This window comes from Fusarium musae, chromosome 2 (genome assembly GCF_019915245.1).
Source record: "Fusarium musae strain F31 chromosome 2, whole genome shotgun sequence".
In the NCBI taxonomy this organism is placed as follows: Eukaryota; Fungi; Ascomycota; class Sordariomycetes; order Hypocreales; family Nectriaceae; genus Fusarium; species Fusarium musae.
In genome coordinates this window covers 2,328,103-2,349,978 of record NC_058388.1, presented here as the reverse complement: position 1 = coordinate 2,349,978, position 21,876 = coordinate 2,328,103, and the positions used below count along the sequence as shown (strand labels likewise).

The window sequence follows — 21,876 nt, the reverse complement described above, 5'->3', positions numbered from 1 at the left end:
CTTAGCCTGTCAAATCAATCTGTCCATGAGGACAAGCATTAGTATGTCTATTCCTTACGCCTTGCTCCAAACTCGGGCCATGTTGTTTTCCTGTTCTGCACATGTAGTTGGGTGTCATCGTTCTCGCAAATTCTCAGCTTCCGTGACTCCTTTCTGACCACCTAGAACTCGTCAAGCGGGTCGTAACCCTAACTGGCATCAGCATTAAACGGGTTCTCTCGGTCAGGAAAACCAAACCTTTTCTCTTTTGAGTTGATGAGCAAGCATTTCTGAGAGATTCGCTCTATCAGTCTCAGCGGTGAGGTTGGTGCTCCTTGTTTGGAGGTGGGTGACTGACACCTCCTTGAGGCCCCGAATGGTCAAAATCTCGTCCAATCCCAGAATGTCGGTGACTCTGACATGGCGATAGGATAGCGGGAAGAATTGCTTCATTAGATCGGCTCGTGGACTGAGGTTGGCAAGCGTGGATTTTGAGATGCTGATGGTCAAACCCTCGAGCTTATCACATTCTGCAAGCTTTTTGAAGGTTTTTGCCGACTTGGGTCCGCACCAGTGAACCTTGATGTCGCGGACATTCTGCACAAGCAGGGGATTACTGTCGAGATGATAGAGAAGTTCGCAGCAGCAGCGGAAACGGACAGCCTTCTTCCGAAAGAAAATGCGAAAGAATTCGTGGTTGAGTGCTGGACCCAAGATAGATGGCAAAGTTTTCATCTGAGGAGTGTGGAAAGACCCGAATTCACGTTCCAGCTGCGGACAGTTGCAGCTCACTTTTCGTGAACTGGGTTTGATACCCTTCGATTTGAAGACGGTATCAACCATCAAGTCGACAATATACTCTCGGATCTCTGCAGGTAGTCTCATGAAAGGAAAGCCCTCGATGGGTGGTGGTCGGTCTAGGTCAGGGAGTCACTCGCTGCTTTCTTGGGAACGGTCAGCCAGATGCTAGGGGATTACTTACCGGCAATTTCGAGGATCTCGGTGCACATCTCAATGATGTCGACACAGGTCTTGGACTCTTGGGGGTCCTTATTGATCATGCGCGCGCACTTGGCGATTGTTGCAGCAACTGATTCTCTGCGGCGAGGACTCAGCCGGACCATGCTTCCCAGCTCTCTGGCGTCGATAACACCGGCGTGAAAGCTTTCCAAACCCTGAAGGAGGACTTGAATGTTCTTGGTCAAGCCATACCGCGTATGTACGGCCTTGGACTTGAGGGTATACCAAGACTTGCTCGACATGGCGACGACAGTAAAGAAACGCGATATACCTGAAAGCGACGACGGTTGTTTTTGATGTTGGTGTGAGATAGAATGTCAGGGAAAGATGATGGCGTTGAGAAGATCATGCAGCAAGCGAAGAGAAACTGTTCGAGTGAAGGAACCCGCCTGCCAGGGCACCCTATTGATTCAGTAACTCTGGCAATGCCTAAGGTACTAAGCTAGTAGGTAATTCAATGTTGGGACGGAAATCCATGGATGAGGTCAATCACAGTCGAGGTACATTGTGGTCTTTGCAGCAGGAGCCTGCGCGCAGTGTCAAAGTCTGCCTTCCCCCGCGCGCATGCGTACCATAGTACTTACCTCACATTAAGCTACCTAAGGTAACCTACTGCCTTTGAGGTGCTGCCTTGACATGGAACGGGCAGGAAAGTTGCCCAAGTCAATGGCAGGTTCCAACTTTGGTGGAACCTCAATTGAAAGAGACCATATCAGACGCGAAAGCAGAGGTGTCTAGTAAATTAATTACCTTAGTACCTACCTAGCTGTTCGAGCTTGGTGAGATCCAATGCCAATAACGCAGCGCAAACAAGCGGCAGTTACATTGGCGGGTAGGCGCAGATACATTAATGATGATAACGACCATGATTTGGAGCTGGAGTTGCAGTATATTGGTGCACCGACAGTATGTATATATATATTCATGGTTTGCTCTGTGTTACATCGAATTTCCGTTGTCAAGTTACGCATCAACTCTTTTGTATCTAGATGAGTGCTTGGCATATGTCTACCTAGCGTGTAAGCGAGTTCCATTCTTTGTTATATGGTTGTTCTGGTGCCTGGTTGTCGACCTATGGGATCTCGATGTCAGTGAACTGACAGAAACATCCTGTGTTACAACAAAAGGAGCTGCTCTTTGTTCGGGCTGGAATAAAGCCTATTTGGCCACGGATAACGCATAGGCCGTATTGAAAGCAGCGCAATTGTGACATAAACACTCTTCCTAATAAGACCATTCAACACAATCGATGTTGTATTAGTCGTTATACATTGACTTAAGATACCTTACCAATGGATCTGATTGTTGTGCCAACTCAGGGATTTCTGGCCGACCATGACTTGTTAAAAGCTGCCGTTGAAGTTTAACCTCAAATGGCACAAGTACCTAGGAGAAGATGTTTGATTGTAAAACAAGTAGACTTTTATTGGTCTATTCAATCCAACGCCTCTTGGTCTATTTGCCCCAGTGCACGACCAAAATGATATGCAAAACTCCTCAAGACAGTCGCTAAATTCAATATGCTATATTCCAAACCACACATGTCGTGGCGTTTCAAATCATTTCATGCGGTTTTCTTTCGATGCCCGAAACACCGTCGTCAGGAGAAGACGATGAGAAAGACAGCCAATGCGCACTGCTTTTGTTTTGGTGTCTTTTGTTGTTATGCTCTAATGCAATGATTAAGAGTGAGTTTCGAGGTGGTGTTGCTCAGATCGTCAGCTGTTATTCCTGTTTGGGTGGGAACAGGGGCTGATCTTTGAGATGGTTGCATCACCCCAATCGGTGATATGGTCGTGAACAGAGACGGCTTCCAGAGTCGTGCCACGATGGCGGATACATAAAATGCAACGCTCCAGGAGGATCTTCCAAGGGAGGTACCTGATTTGGTGTGCCTCAGTGACTTTGCGGGCTCTCAGTGGCAGGCGTTGAAACTGGTGTTCTAGAACTCTTCCAAGATTCGCCGCTATCGACAATCGGCGAGCCCGCATGGCCGTCCATCCATTATCACTGACCTTGCCATTTCAGGAAACGGCCTACGATGATTTGACGGAGGAAGACGAGGAAGATGTCTGATCATCGCTTTCGCTGTCGCCTTCCAGTGAGAAGTCAACAACACTGGGGGCTCTGGTGCAGCAAGGGCTGATGCCGATGAAATTGTCCTCCTCAATTTGTTCAGGACAAGAGGCGCCAAATGTAAAGTCGAAGTGAGAGAGCATCTCCTGGTGCTGGAGATTCTGTGCGGTCATTGGCTTCTCGCTAGGGTGGGTGATCTTCTTTCCCTTCTTGTTCTTGGTCTTGCGCTCCTTGGTGGCATCCTTGTCCTTAGACCCCCACGTCCAGGTACGGGACAGCTTGTTGACGAGTGATGATTTTGATGATGAGTCTGACTTGTCACTGTTCTGACTGGACTTTGTCATGGTGGCTGTGATCTTTCCGGGAGTGTTGGCGTCGACGATATTTGTGCTTGAAGCGTCGGAGCGCACAGCGCGGCGGAAGTGCTCTCGGATGGCCATTGTGGATAGTATGTTGTGTTTGGCTGTAAAACAGGGTTTCTCGTGTTTATAGAGAAAGATGTAAGCTCGATGATAAGTGTATATTGTTGAGTTGTTATGATCGAGGCAATGAGCTTGGGATTGGCAGGATCCTCAACTTTGGAAGTGTTAGAGATGGTATGGGCGATCGTTTATCATAAATGGATAGAACGAGACAAATGCAGCAGCCTGGACATTTAAAAGGGAATCCCTGGAGACTGGAGATAGAAAAACCCCTCAAAGACTCCGGTCGTTTCGGCCTGTATCCATCCAATGCGTCCTACTGTCCGGCGGCGCCTTGAAAAACCTGGGCTTGGTTGTGGAGGTGGAACCGCCTTGGGGCCCCTGGTCCCCGGGTACAAGTGGTACATTGGGGCGTTCTTTGGATTGCCTCTGGGTCTGGTAGCCCCTGGAAATGAAGACACCGCACTGTGATTAGCTGAAGAGGTTGTCGGGGGCGGAGAATAGCGGAGGATTCGGCGGCTTATACGGGGTCAGACCCTCAATGAGGTCAGTGTTGGCCAGAACAACTGTATGGAGAAACCCTGTAATGTAGGGCCGGGGAGTTGGAAAGAGTACATTTGCTGCCTCGCAACCCTCTCGCGGTTGACCATGTCGTGGTGGATGGATCGGAAGTAACAGTTTTTAGCAACATTGCAGATCCCGGAGTTGCAGACACATGTTGAGGCTACACCACGTACGCCACAGTTGGTAGGTAGGTAGGTAAACTATCAGCCTCAAAGGGGCAGGCCGCAGGAGGGCGAAAGGTTGTTTCCTGCCTGTTGGCTTTTAGCCGGTGATCATTTCTATGATCGCTCTGACAGTGACAAGGGTGCTCAAGTTAGATTACGATTGCAGGCACCAGAGTTTCGTGCATGTCGACTGGCCCAGGCTTGGCTGACAGAAAATGGATCCAATAGCGAGCCTTGTTTCGTTCATTTCACCAGGGTATCCATACCAGTAATAACCATACATAGCCAAATGTGTCCGGTAGTCGACGTGGAAGTCAGCGGAAACATGGCGTTTAGGAATTAGGTGAATGATGAGGCGCCTCGTGTATCAGCCGTTAATAATACCTGTCTCATACCGTCGATGCCTCTAAAAACAAACTTTTCATCTGGATATCGATTCCCGCAGCACAGCAACGGGCCTCATGCATGGTGTAACATTGGCCGTTTTCGACACCACCAGCACCTCATTTAGACTCCAACTTGAATCTAAAAACACGGGGTCGGCGACAAAGTCGAGCCGTGGAGGCCCCCCCGCACGATGTCATCCACTTTATGCCCACTCGCCCACTAGCATTGTTGGGGGGTTCTTGGGGTTCAGACGGGGTCATGAACAGACCGACAAGCTAGACTCTGCGTGGCAAGTCATTAGGCAGCGTCGTTGTGTGAAGGTAACGCCGAGCTGAGTCCGTTGAACTCCGTTATGAGCTGCTAAAAGTGCTGGGTTCAGGTTTCTGAGATCAAGGCCACGGCTCGACCTTCGGAGAACACATACAGTGGTAGTGACATCCAATTCAACGTCTTGCTTCCACTTCCAGGTACCAAGCAATCTGCAGCCTGATGAAGTCTCTGATGAATGCCACACTCTGCCAAGACTGAGCACGTTGATGCACATTATCCTTGCACGGAGATCCTTCTTTACGCTTGAACCAACGCTCCTAATAATTCAAGTCATTTAACTTAATTTAAGTCTAACCCCTTGATTTATAAGTTAGGAAAAATTACTATAACTTAAGTCTATAAAGGTCCTAACTTATAAGTCTATAAGTTTATATAGTAATATTAGTAATATATAAGTACCCTCTTATTTTTATTAATTTTAAAGCTTTTTTTATAAGGAAATTGCATTTCTAGGGTAGGATTTTAAAGGTAAAAAAACTGGCCTAGTAAAACCCTAGTAAAACCTTCTTTTCCCTATATTATCTTATAATCTATACCTTAAGGGCTAGCTTTCTTTAATTATTACTAAATTACTTTCTTAACCTCTTTTTTAACTGCATTTTTTTTATAATACTATTATAATATTAATATTATTATTATTAATATCTTTTTTAGTATTATTAAAAATATTAGTAACCTAATTTTTATATTTTTAGAAGTCCCTTTTTATTATTTAGTAGCTTAATATAATTTCCTTGCCTATAAAAAAGTACTACCTTTAGCTATTAGACCTTCTAGTACTTTACTATAAAAGGTACCTTTTTATATTAAAAAAATAAGTATATAAGGTTATACCTTACTATAGTTAGGTCCTTAAATATAGTTATGCCTTTATATTAACTATCCTTTATTACTACTACCTTATTAATATAGCCTTTTAGCTTTATAAAATATATAATATAAAAAGTAACTTTATAGATAGATTATATAACTTTTTATAGGTATTTTTATTATATAATAAGTACTTAAGACTAGCTTATAGGATTATTAGAGCTATAGCTAGTTTTAAAGAGCTAATATTACTATTACTATAGCCTTTATTATAGCTATCTATAATATAGGCTTTTTAAAATACCCCCCCCCTATACCTTTAATAGCCTTATCTATTAAGAGCTTCTATTATAGTTTTATTAACTAGATTATTACTATAGCTATTTCCCTTAATATTATTATATATACCTATTTCTATAGCCTTTTATTAATACTACCTAAGATTATTAAAGTAGCCTTCTTAAAGAGTAAGACTATAGTTTAAAATTAGCTCCTTATATAATATATTAAAAAAAAAGCCCTTATTAAAAAAAAGCTCTTTATAGCCTTATCCCTTATTAGCTTATCCTTTAACTTATAGACTTCCCTAAATAGCTATACTATTCTAAGAGTACTTGCTTATTATATTATAATAGCAGGATTCCTAACTTATAAGGTTATTACTTTCTATAAGCTTAAAGGAACCTATTTTAAAAAGAATTAGGCTATTATTATTAATAATATATATAAAACCTTTAACTTCCTTTTATATAAGCTTAGCTTCTTTACTTTTAATAATATTAAATTAAATACTATATACCTTATAGCCCTTTTTTATAGGTAGCTAAGTTACTTTTTATTATATTTAATTAATAAGTAAGTGTAAATTTATTAGCTTTAGTATTAGGGTTATATTATTAATCTTATAGCTAAAGCTTTATTTCTTACCTTTTAGCTTTTTATTTAATCTACCCTTAATTATATAAATAACTATAAGGAGTTATAGTATGCCCTAGGGGTAATAAAGAAGCTATATAATATTATTTAATTTATATAAAAAATACTATAATACTATAAGCTTTAGTTATAATATATATATAAAGCCTATAAAATAGAAAATATTATAAGCTTTAATAATATATCTTCTTATATTTAGCTATAGCTTGATTAATAAATAAGATAGAATTTAATATTAATAATAATTAACTATACTTTTTGCCTATAAACTGTTATTAACTAATTTTATATTTACAGTTTAGATAACCCTGAACTTTTAAAAAGGATTCTAGAGGTAGATATCCTATATCTAGATAACTAGGCTTATTTATACTAAATTATAGGTATCTTATATCCTTTTAAAAAAAAAATTAAAAAGCTTAAAGGCTATAAAAAAGCTATAATTTTATTTATTATATATAGTTATAAGAAGCTATATTAGCACTTTTATAATTATTACTATAGTCTTTTTATAGCTATAGCTTTACTAAGCTTTTTAAATTCTTACTTACTAAATTCCCTGCCTTTTTATTTTTTTTTAATAAATTAAGCCCTGCCTTTAAAAATAATAAATAGTTAGGCTTATAAGGCTATTACTAATACTATAAATAAGCTATATACTTATAGGAAGAAGATTATCTTATTACTAATCTATTAAGTAATAATAATCCTTTATCTTAATATATAACTAAAATTCTTTACTTATTTAATTAATAATAAGATTAAGGTTAAAGCTATTTATATATACTTTAAAGCCTTTTATATTAAAAATTAGGAGGTTAAAGACTTTTAATCCCTTTAATTACTTATTATATAAAATCTAATTTCTTAAACTAATAAAATTAATAGTATTCCTACTACCTTTTATATAAAATAAGTAAGGCTATATAAGATACCTATTACTAAGCTATCTTAATATTTAATAAAAGAAATTAAGTAAATTAGCTATAAACTAATTTAATAGTAAAAGTAATATAAATATACTTATTTTATATTATTAAAAATAGCTTAAAATATTTTATATATACCTACTAAATTAGCTAAAGTAAAGAGGTTATTTAGTTAAGCTAGAATAATATTATTAGATTAATATTATAGCCTAAATCTAGAGGTAATAGAGGTAATATAATACTTAAAAAGCTAGTTATAGAAAATAGGTAAAGCTATTCTCTATAGCTATCTAACTTATATTACTTAAGTTAGTTAATTTAATTTAAGCCTAACTTTTAAAATATAACTTAATTTAATGTACCCCCCCCCTAAGCTAAGCTGTTAAAAAAGCCGGCTTGAATTGAGTTATTAGGAGCGTTAGCTTGAACCACCTAATGCGAAGTATGTACTAGGGAATCGGCCCTTGCTCGGTTAATACTTGTGAACGAGGTCAGCCAAATCCCCATCTATCTTTGGTAGCCACTCGCGCGACATTGGAGCCGTTGGAGCCGTCAGCATAGTTTGCAACTGTCAACTTTGCAGGATGGACTGCTAATACACCGGCAAGTCAATGAATGACCCTGGCTGCCCGGCTGACAGGTAGAAAACCTCCACGTTTTCCCACTGTTTGCTTCTTCCGTTTCTGCAACCATTACGGGCAGGGCAGGACGGAGTTCGGCAGAGACCGGACCGGTGTTTGTCACGGTCTTGACCTCTAACATCGAGGCACTCAACTATCGCCGTTCCCGTTGGCTCCCTTTGCAGCCCACAACATGTCTCATTCGCCACCCGCTCTCGGCGCCGGACTTGGCGTTCCGACACCAGTAGCAGCGCGGATAATTGCTTGAAGGTTGAGCTTATCGAACATGGCAACTTTTTCTGATGGTAGGCGGAGAGGGTTTTCTTGAACCGGCTAGTCTATACTCTACTTGACTTGCGTCTGAGCAATTTTTTGCGTGGTTTCTTTTCCCTATCTTTTTCCTTCTCGTAAGTTCACCTCTTGGCCACCGGAGTTGGCGATGATAAGTTGAAGAGATAACAGCGCCTGGCCTTGGCGTATGGGGAGAACATCAACCTTGTCCATTGAACCCGCAGACAACCGTTCAGGTTCAGGTTGAGCCGGTGCTATTCGCTGATGGTTGTCTTGGTGGACCATCTTTGAGTCTCGCCCAGTCTTATCCCCTCTGGTCCACTTCTCGCTTCGAATTTGTTCGGCGTAACTCCGTTCCCTGTGGCGAGGTGATTCCTGCTTGTTGTTCTTGTCTCAACATACGTACATACATGGGGGAAAATATCGTGAGCGGTACATCTGGAAATATCTGGTTGCATCATGGTGGTTGTCGCTGTTCTCGGTGACATGGGGTATTTTCAGGGTTTGTTTTTGCCAAGCTGCAGGCATTCCTGTTGCTCGTGAAAAATGGCCTGAGGCATCTATGATTTATTGATGTGGATAGGACTCGGTGCAACATACTGCCGAACAGTTCATATGTATCGAGTTCGACCAGATCTCTAGAGATTTGATAAGATTAGTAGGTAGTATATATGTACGATAAGATACAGAGCATTAGCATAAAGCTTCTCGACAACGTCTGTTGAGGCTCTTGGTAAGAGTACCACTCACGTCAGGAGCTAGTAGAGAAGACCATCGTGATTTAGGAGCATTTCTTCTGATCGGACATCGTCATACATTATCTGAAGCCCAGTTGAAAACTGCTGAGTTACACGCATCTGGCTTACTAGGCTCAGTTCAACACAAATATCCTGCTGACCGCTTCGACTCTGAGCGTCACATCACCACGTGCAGTGGATTTCAGTTCGAGACACAGACAAAAAGGTCCTCAACGTACTCAAATTGCTGCATGCCTTTGGTATTATCCGTCATTTTTGATGCAGTGAAATCTACATACAGGGTAAGTTCCACAGAAGAAGCACCAGCGGATGGGGCAGCTACAGGGGACATCAGTGGTCAGTACCACCTGGACATGTGCCGTGACCAATGACATAGCGCGCTGCAAGCCCCAGACAGTGATCCGAATCAGGAACGGGGGCCTCGATCAGTAAATTGATGATTAACGTCACGATCTATTGGAAGCGGGTCCAGTGACGCACCTCTTCCTCACTCTGACAACACGGTACCCGACCTCTCTTTACCTGCCACGCCCGACTCCTGACTCTGAGGCCTGCCTACGACAGGCGCAGCTTCGTTCGCGTGAGTTTTTTGATTTGACCACATGATAGATACTTAGTTTCATATCCAACGGACATTTAATGATCCAGCCAGCTCACCAAAGTAAGATACCTCGACTACCTATCTTCTGAAGTCCACCGTTTTTTTTTACTTGCTTTGCGTCACCTTGTCTCGTGTCTGCACGAGATCGGCTCCTCAGCGCCTTTATCTTGCTTGCTTGTGATAACCATTCGCAGATAACCCAGGTCGCGAACGGATACAGCCCCTGTCACCGTCTTCGTCTGTTCTTAGCAACACAACTGCCGTACTGTAATTGCCCTGAGCTCGCACTTCATACCCTCCCCGCATCCGGATTCTTACCTACGGCAGCTAGATAGCAACAACTTCAAAGCATCGAGTGTCTCCTCCAGATTCCAGATTGCCAAGCCTGTTCCAACAACTTATTGTCGAACACCGCTGTGATGGGCGCGGAAGACACTGGGGGGGGTGGGCTACCAGCCTCTCCCTCATCCTCTAATCCACGAAGAACCGGCGGCAGCCAGTCTATCGCTCGAGGCGCCAACACACAAGGCTACGACGAACAATCACCTCTACTAAACAATGGCGCCAACAATGTCCATGGGGAAGCGGACGATTCACAGGTCACAAAGAGCATATGGTATTTGCTCATATTGACCATCAGCATTGGCGGTCTCCAGATCGCCTGGTCTGTCGAGCTTTCAAACGGGTCACCATATCTTCTGTCCCTTGGCTTGAGCAAGTCTCTCATGGCTCTCGTCTGGATTGCTGGACCCTTAACCGGCACCCTTGTTCAGCCATATGTGGGTATGCTCAGCGACAATTGCCGTCTGCCTATGGGTAAGAGAAAACCGTTCATGATCGGGGGATCTATTGCCACCATCCTCTCCCTCTTGTTTCTTGCATGGGCCAAAGAGATTGTCGGTGGTGCTGCTGGACTCATGGGTTTTGACCCAGAGTCTAAAGATGTGAAAACAACAACCATCGTGGTCGCGGTCATTGGTGTTTACGTGCTCGATTTCGCCATCAACACTGTCCAGGCGTCCATTCGTGCTTTCATCGTCGACTGTGCGCCAGCTCACCAGCAAGAATCTGCCAATGCCATGGCCAGTCGGATCACCGGATTTGGTAACATCGTTGGATACATTGCTGGATATGTCGACTTGACGCGTCACCTTGGCTTCCTTGGGAGGACGCAATTCCAGATTCTCTGTGCCATCGCATGTTTTGCCCTTGCCTTGACCGTGTTTGTGAGCACCGCCTTCATCAAGGAGAGGGATCCCCGACTTGACGGCCCCGCCAAAAAAGAACAACAAGGCGTTTTCTCCTTCTTCTTCACTATTTTCAAGTCGATCAAACGCCTTCCGCCTCAGATCAAGAGGGTATGCGAGGTCCAGTTCTGCGCCTGGGTCGGCTTCTTCCCTCTGTTGTTCTATACGTCCTCATATATCGGAGAGATCTACGTCGAGCCATACCTGCAAGCGAATCCCCACATGTCTCCGGAACAGCTCAACAAACTGTATGAGCAAGCGACCCGCATTGGTACCTTTGCACTTCTCATCAACTCGATCGTGAGCTTGCTCACAAATGTATTCCTTCCGTTTTTCATTGCGCCAACGTACGATAGCCAGCCAGTCACCGGTATTCCGGGAGAGAGCCCTGCAGGCTACTATGACTCGGACGAGGATGAGAAGCCCTCTTGGTTAGACAAGCTGGCCATTCCGGGCCTGACTCTCAAGCGTGCTTGGTTTCTGTCCCTCCTTCTTTTTGCTGGGTGTATGTTCGCCACGCTTTTCGTCCGGACCGTAAAGGCGGCCACCGTGCTTGTTGGCCTTGTTGGTATCACCTGGGCGATGACACTGTGGGCTCCATGGGCCATCATCAGTGCCGAGATCAGCCGGAGAGATGCCCTGATACGAGCTCAAAAGATACGATTGGCCGCCGCCAGAGCAAACAACGACGGTACCGCAGATGACGAGGAGGAAGAAATCGATCAGGCTGGAGTGATCCTCGGCATCCACAACATGGCGATTGCGGCACCTCAAATCATTGCTACTGTTGGTTCCAGTATAATCTTCAAGCTCTGGCAGAAGCCCAGAGGCACACCGGGAGACCACAGTATTTCTATTGTGTTCGCGCTTGGTGGAGCTTGTGTCCTGATCGCATCATTTTTCGTTGCCAAGATCAAGGATGATGCTTCCATGCCAGCTGATGTTATGACCGAAGCCGAACAAGGTCGGAGTGGGACAGAAGAGGTGCCGGAACGCCGACCTCTCAGCAGGCGCAAGTCTACCAAAGACCAGCTTCCCAGAGCAACCCAGGCCCGGGCCACACTGACACGACACAAGAGTTTCGGAGGTGCCGAAATGCACTAAGAGCATCGATCCACACACTCACAGACAGGCAGATAGATAGAGAGAGAGAGAGAGAGAGAGAGAGAGAGAGAGGTACACTCCCTTGAATGAAGCATGGGAAGGCGTAGGGTTAGGCATCTGGATTGGCATTTGGCTCTATTTACTAAGCCTAGGAGCATATGGAGGGATGGAATACCGATTTTCTTTTAGTTAATTTGATAAGTACCTCATGCTAGAAGCCCTAGGTATGCTGGGCCATAGGCTGGATGTTAGAACCACAGTTTCATGTTTAAGCTTAGATCACGACATTACATTCGTTCCTCAGCTCGTCTTCATCTGATATACATCGCTCAACCACCCAAGCCTACCCATCCGTCGCCATGACGTACAACTTCCCTAGCAGAGCCTATGCCCCGAAATCAATCCATTGGGTTCGGGTCTGCTGACTTGGGACCGCACATGCCGATAGAGACCCTTGTCTCGCCAGGAAGAGGACCAAGGGTAGGGTTGATGGTAGTGAAAGGGATGAAGTGAAAGCACCACAAGACATCGTCATCCTCACCACAATAGCTGTAGTCACAGTCAAACGACTCTTTGGGAGCAGCTGTGACGGCAGCGGCATCTGTGTCGCAAGCCTCTGGGTTGTGAGGGAGGGCAAGGGCGCTTGAGGCAAAGAGTAAGACGAGATAGTTGATGGGAAACATTTCGAAAGTTGTGAAGCTTCTGTGACGAATTTGGGTCAAGACTTTCTGTTGTCTAAGTTTCCACGAGAGGAGGGGATCTTTATAGAGAACCATGGCCAGACAAGTGCTACATTCGAGAAGGCTTCCCTGTACTCGATTCGAACAGCAGGTACTTGTTTGCGTTGCAGATGATGATATATAACACTCACATGATACTGCAGCTAGGTTTCATATGGACTAGAACAACAGAGAGCAAGGGCAGTAAGCGAAACGCAGCTTATGGAATCGGCAGATGGGATTTGCACCTACTATACCCGGGGCAAAGAATTTCACAAGGCGAATAAAATGGCCGAGAAAGTGTGAGACCAGGCGGGAATGTTGTACTTGGGAAGACTGGATGCCAACAGAACAGTCTCTGGTGACTAGGTAGTTAGCAAATAGATACCTATCTAGGTAGGTATACACCGGCCCTCAGGTGGCTGGCTGTCTTTTTACATGGATAGCATCTTGTTTCCGGCCTTCACCCACAACGACATAATAAACCCGATGCTGGTTACCCAAACTAAACTGCGTACCCGTGATAGTCGGGGAATATCCTGCAACCACAGGTAAGCGATGTTGTACAGGAGACGGCTCACAACAAAGCCGAGACCGAGAATGTTGATTGTTGGCGCTGGTACGTCAGCGAAATTCGCGGCCAAGATACCTGCGGCATAGCAACCGATAGTTTCGAGGCCGTTTTCCGTGGCAGCTTTTGCACGGAGGAGGAATTGTTTATGCTGGGATCGTTAGTGGGAGTCGTGGGACGATCGGGCAACCAAGCTTACAGATTTATCAAGCGTCTGGCAACTGGCTATTCTGTCCCTGTGAGAGCGAGGGTTACAGTTGTCGTAGGTCCCTTTGGCACCGGCGGTGATGGTGTAGGCGTGAGGGAACGTGATGATGAAGAATGCAGCTGGTACCTATAAGAGAAGCATCAAGTTGAGAAGTCGTTGGCCACGAAGGGGAAAAGGGCCGTACTGTGAAGAAGGAATAGTTCCTTGTGAGATCGAGACCGAGAAAAGACTCCATTGTGGGTGGTTTGATAGGGAGGGAGTCGTACTGTGATGTAGAGAGAGTTCAGTTGAATGGGTTGATGAATGGATGGAGGAGACTCCTGTTTTTAAATCACAAACGACAACAACAGCAGCAGCAGCAGCAGCAGCAGCAGCAGCAACAAAACTGTTGAGAAGAGCGAATATCTGATGAGACTGAACTATCGCGAGTTCCTGGGAGAATTATCAAACTTGTCCGACGGTTTAATAATCAGGCGTAACTACTAACTGTTGGTTATTAGACCCGCTTCGAGTATGAACGAACAACATGCGTCCAATGCCACGTTGAGTTAGCATAACGGTTACGATCAACCCAAGTAAGGATAACGAATATATATTCTTAACACGATGCGAGTGGATGGAAGTAACATTTCATCCATCCAATGTTATGTCTACAGGCCTTCATTATGCCAATGACAAGAAAGAGGTACCTATGTATAAAAAAAAAAACCTGGCCATATCGGGGTTGGTGTATGTGTATCGTATCCATCCCCAACACCACCAACGTCGATCAATATGACTAAGAAACAGGGGGCATTCTCAACGCCTTTCCAACATCATCAACATCCCCCCCTTCTCGAAACTGCAATCACATCACGGAAAAACACCCAAATTAGGCTCATAAGACTTGCATTGCTAAATACTTCATATGCTCGCATGGTCATCAACCACTTGTAGCCAAGAGATGGCTGACTATGTATAGTCTATGTATGTACTGAGAAGAGTAAAGGCTGACATAAGAAATCTAGAATCGAAAATGCTTTGACAGATGTTCAATATCTGTTGAAATGTCATGTAAAAACAGCCGCCACCACCACCGCCACCGCCACCGCCGACCTGTGTCTTTCCTTGTTGTGTATAAGGGGGTATCTCATATGTTTGTAAAGAATAAAAGCTCGACCTGTTCATGCAAGATATCGCTTCGAGATGACGGATCGCTTGGACCCGACTCGCCAACCGTTTCCGTCCCAGCTTGTGGTGCCGCTTGGTTGGGACTTCGTGGTCTTGTAGGCTCCGGGGCCATGGTATTGGCCATTGTCGAAACTTTGGCCAGTGCTGTAGCCACCGCCCTGGCCTTGTTGACTGTCAGGTGAGTATCCATCACCGTTCTGACCTTGCTGACCGTTCTGGGTGTCTTGTCCTGGCTGAGTACTGCTGGGTGGGTTGGTCTGGCCATCGCCATTTCCGCTCTGGCCGTTACCGCTGTTGCCATTGCCACTGTTTCCGTTGCCCGAGTTTCCATTACCCGAGTTTCCATTACCCGAGTTTCCGTTACCGGAGTTGCCATTACCAGAGTTGCCATTACCAGAGTTGCCATTACCAGAGTTGCCATTACCAGAATTTCCATTTCCTGAGTTGCCGTTGCCAGAGTTACCGTTACCACTGTTACCACTACCGCTGTTACCGCTGCCAGAGTTGCCACCACCGGTGGTTCCGTTACCACCACCACCGTACGAGCCTCCCTGGACGTAAACCTTGATACTGTTTACGAGCCAGTAGGCGTTCTTGAAGTCGGCAGGGTTGTTGGCAACATAGTCCTCGCAGTCTCCCAAAGACGAAGTCTCTGGGTTCTTGCCCCAGACATCAGGAGAGCCAGCCCAGTCACCACAGAAAGTGGTATCAAAGACGATGTTGTTCTCCTTGAAGTGATCGTCGATGTTGCAGCCTTGGCCGCCGTTGAATTTGGCAGCGGGAGGACCCCAAGATGAAGGGGTGGGGTTACCGGACTGGATATCTTGCGGGATGCGACCACGGTGGAAGAACCATACAGCAATGTGGTCGGATGTCCACTCAGTGGCGTAGACTCCGCCGCCGATGTCATTGAAGCCATCGCCGTAGTTCTGGTTGTCTGAGGTGTTCTGGCCACAGCCGGCGGAGGCACCAGCAGAATCGCAGTTCTCGGACTCGAGGGTCGTGCCCTGAGTGGTGCCATCATTGGTGATGCTGCAGCCAGGCCCAGTGTGGAGACTGATCTTGTTCTCGGTCTGAGTGCTGACGCCCTCGAGGATATCAATCTCGCCAGAGGTTGGCCAGTTGGGGCCGAACATCCAGTATGCGGGCCAGACACCGGGGATGCTGCCAGGCATATGGGCAATATCGGCGATGAAGAGACCGTGAGTGAAAGCGTCGTGAGAGGTGACACGGACAGACCTTCGGCCGTTGGAGGGGTTCTTTGTCTGGTAGTCTACACCCATGTAGACAGCGCCATCGACATAGCCAGCCAAACCCTCGGAGTTGGCGGCGTCGGCATCGACGTAGTCAACAAAGCCGTTCGTAGGATCCTTCTCGTTGAAGAATTCAAAGGCTTCGAAAAAGTTGGAAGAGTCGTATGTGGTCTTGATGGAGTACTGAGAGTAGGAGTTATTCTGTGCAAACGCACCATTGAACAAGGCCGCAAGGCCCAGCGCGAGGATCGAGGAGTGCATTGCTTCTGAGAGAGAGAGAGAGAGAGAGAGAGAGAGAGAGAGAGAGAGGGGTGTTGTGTCGTGTTGTTTCTAGTTAAAACTATTCGCAAGATCGATTCTGATTTGAAGCTGAAGTTCTTTTGAGTGTGATTGAAAGAATGCGATCAAGTCGTTCACAGATACATATGATTTGTGCCGGGTGGTGGGTTGTATCAGAACGAGGCTGATGCCTTGAGAAGGTCAAGTGCAATGAACAAACGATTTATAACAATAGACCCGTGAACTGTATGCCATTCATCACCTATTGTCTGAACGATGGAATCCCCAGCCAAAAGTGGAGGGAGGGCTGGAGGGGAAGGCTATTGAAGTGAGTGACAATAGCTCCGACACTGACGCTGCCAAGGAGAGAGGTAGGTAGGTAGGTAGGTAGGTAGGTAGGTAGGTTAGTAGTCCAGCGATATAATTACTGCTCCCAGTCAATAGGAAAACAGCAACAAAACCAAGAAGAAAAGAGAGAGTGGATGGAAAGAGAATGATAAAACAAGGACGGTCAGCCAGCTACCGAAAGGATTGAACGGTGATGGCGACGAATGCAGCCAAGAAAGAAGTCAAGGAGTGGATGTGTCTTGTCCAAGTTTCCAAGACCAGCTCAGCCACAGAGTAACCAGACACTGAAGACGGAAGAAGCCAAGGCCAGGGAAAGTACAAAGACACAGATATAGAGAGAGAGAGAGAGAGAGAGAGAACAAAAAAAAGAGTGAGGTTGGTTATGGTCTAGTAAAAGGAAGGGCTTCCAAGGAGAGGAGGGAATGTGGGAGCTATGTATAAGTTTATGTCTCTGAATATGGGCTGGAATGTCTTACAGCCTCTCCTCTCGAACGCCAAGCTATTGTGAGAAACGAGACTAGCCATGTTTCTTTGTTACTCTCCCACCCCTTGTCTCGTTTGGGCGCTGTGTTGCTTGCTTGCTTCTATCAGTCAGTCCATGCTCTACGGGATAGGGATAGGGATACGGAGTAGAGATCAGATGGATGCTAGTGCTCGTGCTCATGCATGCTAAAAGATTCCGAAACAATAGCCAAGGGGGTGGCTAGGAGGGGAGCCTTTGAACAAAGTCAGGACTCTTCATATAATAGGGTGCCACCAATAGAATCTCCCACAACCACTTTTGTCTAGAGGCTCTGATGCGTAGGTAGCTTGACAGTTCCGATTCAGAGAGGGCCAAGGCCAATCACTCCAACGGAGAAAAAGCTTAGCGGAACCATATACGGCTTGGCGTGCCTGAAAATGGCCGGTTCAGGCAGGGAGATGGATAAGTCGAGGCTTGTGATAGGCTAATGTCAAGTAGACGAGCGGGTTCAGGGGTTTGCATTCACTAGAGAGCACGCTATCTGACAGTGGAGTGTGTGCGTGTGTGTGGCAGGGGGGCAGGGGGGCGGCGGGGGCTAGTGAGTAATGAATAAATGCCCTGGAGCTGGAAGGGCTTTCAGATGGGATGAGAAACAGCTGACGACGAAACAGAGACATTCCCGCGCAGCTGAGTTTTGTTTTCTGCTGGAATTCCCTATTGTAATATATTGATTATCCATGTGAATGCTATTGTTCTTGAATTCGTGAATCATATAACTAACTAACTAACTAACTAATTATAGTACCTAGACTGCTATCCTTATCTGTATACATACACCCAGTCTATCAGGCCGAGCCCAGACTTTGGTATCCATAACAGCGCTTCTAACTGTAGGTATGTATGTACGTATAGCCGCGCGCTCAACTCGTTTCTATATGGATCCCTGTCTCTCCACCTGATGCTATCCATCCATAACTACCTTACCTGAGGGAGTTTAAAGCCCAATCCAACAAGCAAGCAAGAACAAAGAATATCCACACAAAGCACTCAGCATGTAATCACACAGTTACATACATACATAGCCCAGCTGAACCTCAAAATAACCTGATCTTGACCCCATCTAGCCCATCTTGAATCGCTCATACTTAAGCTAGGCTGAATTCATTCCTTACCAAGACATTTCAGTCACTTAGCCTCGACGCGCGTTATCCAGCCGCCGCCACACTCATGCAAACAATGACCTATTCTGAAACATAGTCTCAGGAATGGAAGTAAGACTAGTAGACCTTTCTATCACTTCTCCCTGCCTAGGTACTCATTGCTCACATCCACCTACCTGACCAGTACAGTAAGTAGTATGTACCTCTTTAGGACACTCACGCTGCTGACCTCTCCACAAAACCTCTCTCTCTGCCACCTTCTTTCTCTTCCATCATCTTTGATACTGCAACATTTCCAATTGAACCTTGAAATCCGATAAATATCTGCCACTACTGAAATGTATGTACGGAGTATGTATCCGTATGCACTCCCCTGACAAGGTTAGCCTACTCCAACGGGCGGAGAATCAACCCCTGGTCTATTCTTCCGCGCCGTGGTCCCGAGATCACATCACATCCCGGCAGTTATGATCTCGGCTCTATGTAGACGAACAAGATCTACCAGTATGTACATCCTTCTCGAGGAGTCGAGGTCCACGGCCTCCATCTTTTAGACTTTTGGAATGTCTTGATATTTCCCCTGATTGTATGAAGCCTCGCTACGCCCATATTGTATCAGCTTGCTTGATTGTATCTGGGATTATCCTTGCCCAATAATCATCCATCACTTCCGGAGGATCTCACTCATTCGGCACAAAACAGTTTCACTCCACGCACCTCAATACGACTGTACCTACATGCATATATACACATGTATCAGTAATTATCGGATAATTCCCCCGTAGGTGGTTAAACGTTTTCTTTCTCTTTCGGACCGATCGCAATCCCAGCTCCTCAGGTACAGGTACGCTAGAGGTACTGTAATTAAGGTACATAGTAAGTATGTTATGTGTTTCTTCCTAATTGACAGCCACATGAAACTCTACATACATCCTCCCCCACAACCTAACAACAACCTTTTCATATCTATAAAACACTCCATATCTCCTCCCATTTCATACCGTGACGGTCCGGCAAGCAGGCGATACTTCCGAATTCAAGCCTCTCCGTGCGATATGCAGCCGAGATTTCCCCTTATATCTCTCGACTGTCGCGATTCTCTTTCTAATGCCTCGTCTAAGTGGGTATATGCAGTCGAGAAAAGGAAAAAAAAAAAAGAGTGCAAATCATGTACAGAACTCCGTGGCAAGCATCAGCACAGTCATACCATTAGACTGTTTTTCGTGTCCGTGTCCGTTCCCCGTATATCGTCTCGCCGAGTTGATGCGTCTATGTCCCAACAAACAATCGAGTAACTCGTCGCTTCATTCATCTCACAGCTTCATTCAAGTGCTCTTCACAACTTGACCTTCTTGCCGGTGAGCTTGAACCAGAGGACCGCAATGAGATCCTCCTTAAAGCGCTCCCATGGGTTTCGGTTGAGCCAGTAACTGAACTCACGGTAATAGTACATCTCGCCCCAACAGTCTCGGCCCCATTCGCACCCTGCCATGTTGACCAGAAAATCGCGCTGGTTCTCCTCATAGTGGATGTGCTTATCCTTAGGTCCGCCGTCGGGGTTGCAAGCTCCGGGTGGGAAACTGTTGATCTTGCGCTGATGTAGGAAGCCGACATGCTTGCGCACCCATGGCTGCGTTTGATATAGCTGATCCAGCGCATCTTGCTCTTTGTGCTCCCACTGCATGTGCTTCTGCTCATATGTGACAGGATCCCACCAAACGTCGAGCAGCCTGTCCGTCCAGTCGCTGCGCCGCATGAAGAAGGATCCCAGGTTGAAGCCGGCGCAATCCTGTGTCATGATCATGTTGATCGAGTTGGCCCTACCATCCCCAACAGGGCTTCGCGAGACCTCGTCCAGATAATGATTCGTGAAAGGATGCGATATGTTGCGAGGGTTGAAATAGTTGATGTCGCGCTCGACTTCTGTCTGCAGGTGGTTGAAGATGTGGTCTTGAAGCGATACTGAGGGCTCCATGACGAATGTGTTCAAGTCCAGCCACCAAACCCTGACATTGAGTTTAGTCTTTTATCCCATCCACACACACACAGCACAGCCAGGGTCAGCTTACCATTCAGCCTTGGGATACTTCCTCAAGGTCGACCGAATAAAGTCAACTTTCTCCCAGCTCTCCCGCCACTCGTGCGCATACTTCTTCTTGGTGCTCATGTCCACAATTTCCAAGTCGTAGCCCCATCGGTTGACGTACTTTCGCTTGTTTCGCACGCTGTCTCGCTCGATAGCCCATTCTCTGGCGCCCTTCCACTCCATGACACCACCTCCAACATTTGCGCCCAAGATAATGACAAACTTGTTGCCGCCGCCGAAAGATCTCCTCCAGTAATATACAAGAGCTGCAGATGATCAGTCATAGCCCAAGACCCAAGACAAGCCAGGGGCAACTTACGGGTTGTGTAGAAAATGGTATAGCAGAGTATCGCTACCAGCATGAACAGCAGAGACATCTTTAGTCTCCTGCCCATTCGCCCATAGATCGATCGTATTCTACCGGCGAGTGGTACCTTTCGAATCCATGTTGGCCCCCGTCCATGCTTTTCCTTCCACGTCTCACGCTGCCCGTTAAACTGCGGGAGACTGCTCGATAGTCGCCGCATGTGTCTGCTGAAGAAACCCTTGTTTTGAGTCGAAAATGAAGAAAATGTGCTAGAGTTGTGAGGACGCATCTTGGCCGATTCCCATACAACAGGGCCACCGCTCACGTTCGCTGGAGTCAACCTCCCACTGTCAAGGCTCAAGCCTGGACTTGACCAGCCACCACCGGGAACAGGTGAAGGGCTTCGCGAAAGGGTCATGGAAGGACCTGGGGTATCTGTAGGAGGCGGGCTCACCGATTAGCCGGCGAACTAGGTTGACTGTAGTTGACGGTCCATGGAAGTCAAAGACAAGCAAGATATGTCTACAAAAGAAAAAGGAAAAAAGAAGAGGGACAAGGAAGAAGGAAGAAGCAAGAGAAATGTGCTTAGGTAGCTGATGAAGCAAGGATGGCCAAGAACAAGTTAAGGCTGAGGCCATGCAGAAACCAAGGCGGAAGAACGGGGACAAGAGTATATATTAAAAAAAAAGAGAGACAGTGGGGAGGATAACAGTCCAAAATAAAGTATGGATGGTGTAAGGGAATCGGCCAAGAAGCCTCTAGGTATGAGAGCTGAGACATTGACAAGACAACTGGAGAGCATCACTATCAACTGTACGTACCAGGAACTGGAGATAAGGGACTGTTGTGAGGCTGCTGTGGCCTCTGGGGATCGGAAGATAGGAAGCCCGGGTTGATCACGATATGGCTGACAGAAGACCGTTGTCTGGTATGAAATGCACGGGAAGGGCGATCGCTAAACGAGCTCGAAGAGCCGAAAGGTGAGCTTGATGAAGCCAGCTTGAGCAACGTCGCAATCGGCGACTTCTAAGAAGGGTGCCGCTTATGCCGGTTATCGCGAAGTGGAGGGTGAGG

At 45.9% G+C, this 21,876-nt stretch overlaps 6 protein-coding genes across 6 annotated transcripts; 1 reads left to right on the top strand and 5 right to left on the bottom strand.

Annotated features, from left to right (window-relative positions):
• Positions 1–161: 161 nt before the first annotated feature.
• Positions 162–1,241, bottom strand: J7337_002657 (uncharacterized protein; the record flags this gene model as incomplete). The annotated part of the gene is made up of 3 exons (XM_044820384.1): positions 162–188; positions 238–896; positions 962–1,241. The coding sequence occupies 3 exons, from the start codon at positions 1,239–1,241 to the stop codon at positions 162–164; spliced, it is 966 nt and encodes a 321-aa protein (XP_044684684.1).
• Positions 1,242–3,035: 1,794 nt separating this feature from the next.
• Positions 3,036–3,515, bottom strand: J7337_002656 (uncharacterized protein; the record flags this gene model as incomplete). The annotated part of the gene is made up of 1 exon (XM_044820383.1): positions 3,036–3,515. The coding sequence occupies one exon, from the start codon at positions 3,513–3,515 to the stop codon at positions 3,036–3,038; it is 480 nt and encodes a 159-aa protein (XP_044684683.1).
• Positions 3,516–10,306: 6,791 nt separating this feature from the next.
• Positions 10,307–12,238, top strand: J7337_002655 (uncharacterized protein; the record flags this gene model as incomplete). The annotated part of the gene is made up of 1 exon (XM_044820382.1): positions 10,307–12,238. The coding sequence occupies one exon, from the start codon at positions 10,307–10,309 to the stop codon at positions 12,236–12,238; it is 1,932 nt and encodes a 643-aa protein (XP_044684682.1).
• Positions 12,239–12,636: 398 nt separating this feature from the next.
• J7337_002654 (uncharacterized protein) lies at positions 12,637–12,921 on the bottom strand (the record flags this gene model as incomplete). Its single annotated transcript, XM_044820381.1, has 1 exon — positions 12,637–12,921. The coding sequence occupies one exon, from the start codon at positions 12,919–12,921 to the stop codon at positions 12,637–12,639; it is 285 nt and encodes a 94-aa protein (XP_044684681.1).
• Positions 12,922–14,899: 1,978 nt separating this feature from the next.
• Positions 14,900–16,420, bottom strand: J7337_002653 (uncharacterized protein; the record flags this gene model as incomplete). The annotated part of the gene is made up of 1 exon (XM_044820380.1): positions 14,900–16,420. One exon carries the CDS (start codon positions 16,418–16,420, stop codon positions 14,900–14,902), a length of 1,521 nt encoding a protein of 506 aa, XP_044684680.1.
• Positions 16,421–19,745: 3,325 nt separating this feature from the next.
• J7337_002652 (uncharacterized protein) lies at positions 19,746–21,220 on the bottom strand (the record flags this gene model as incomplete). Its single annotated transcript, XM_044820379.1, has 3 exons — positions 19,746–20,415; positions 20,479–20,761; positions 20,815–21,220. The coding sequence occupies 3 exons, from the start codon at positions 21,218–21,220 to the stop codon at positions 19,746–19,748; spliced, it is 1,359 nt and encodes a 452-aa protein (XP_044684679.1).
• Between the last annotated feature and the right edge of the window lie 656 nt (positions 21,221–21,876).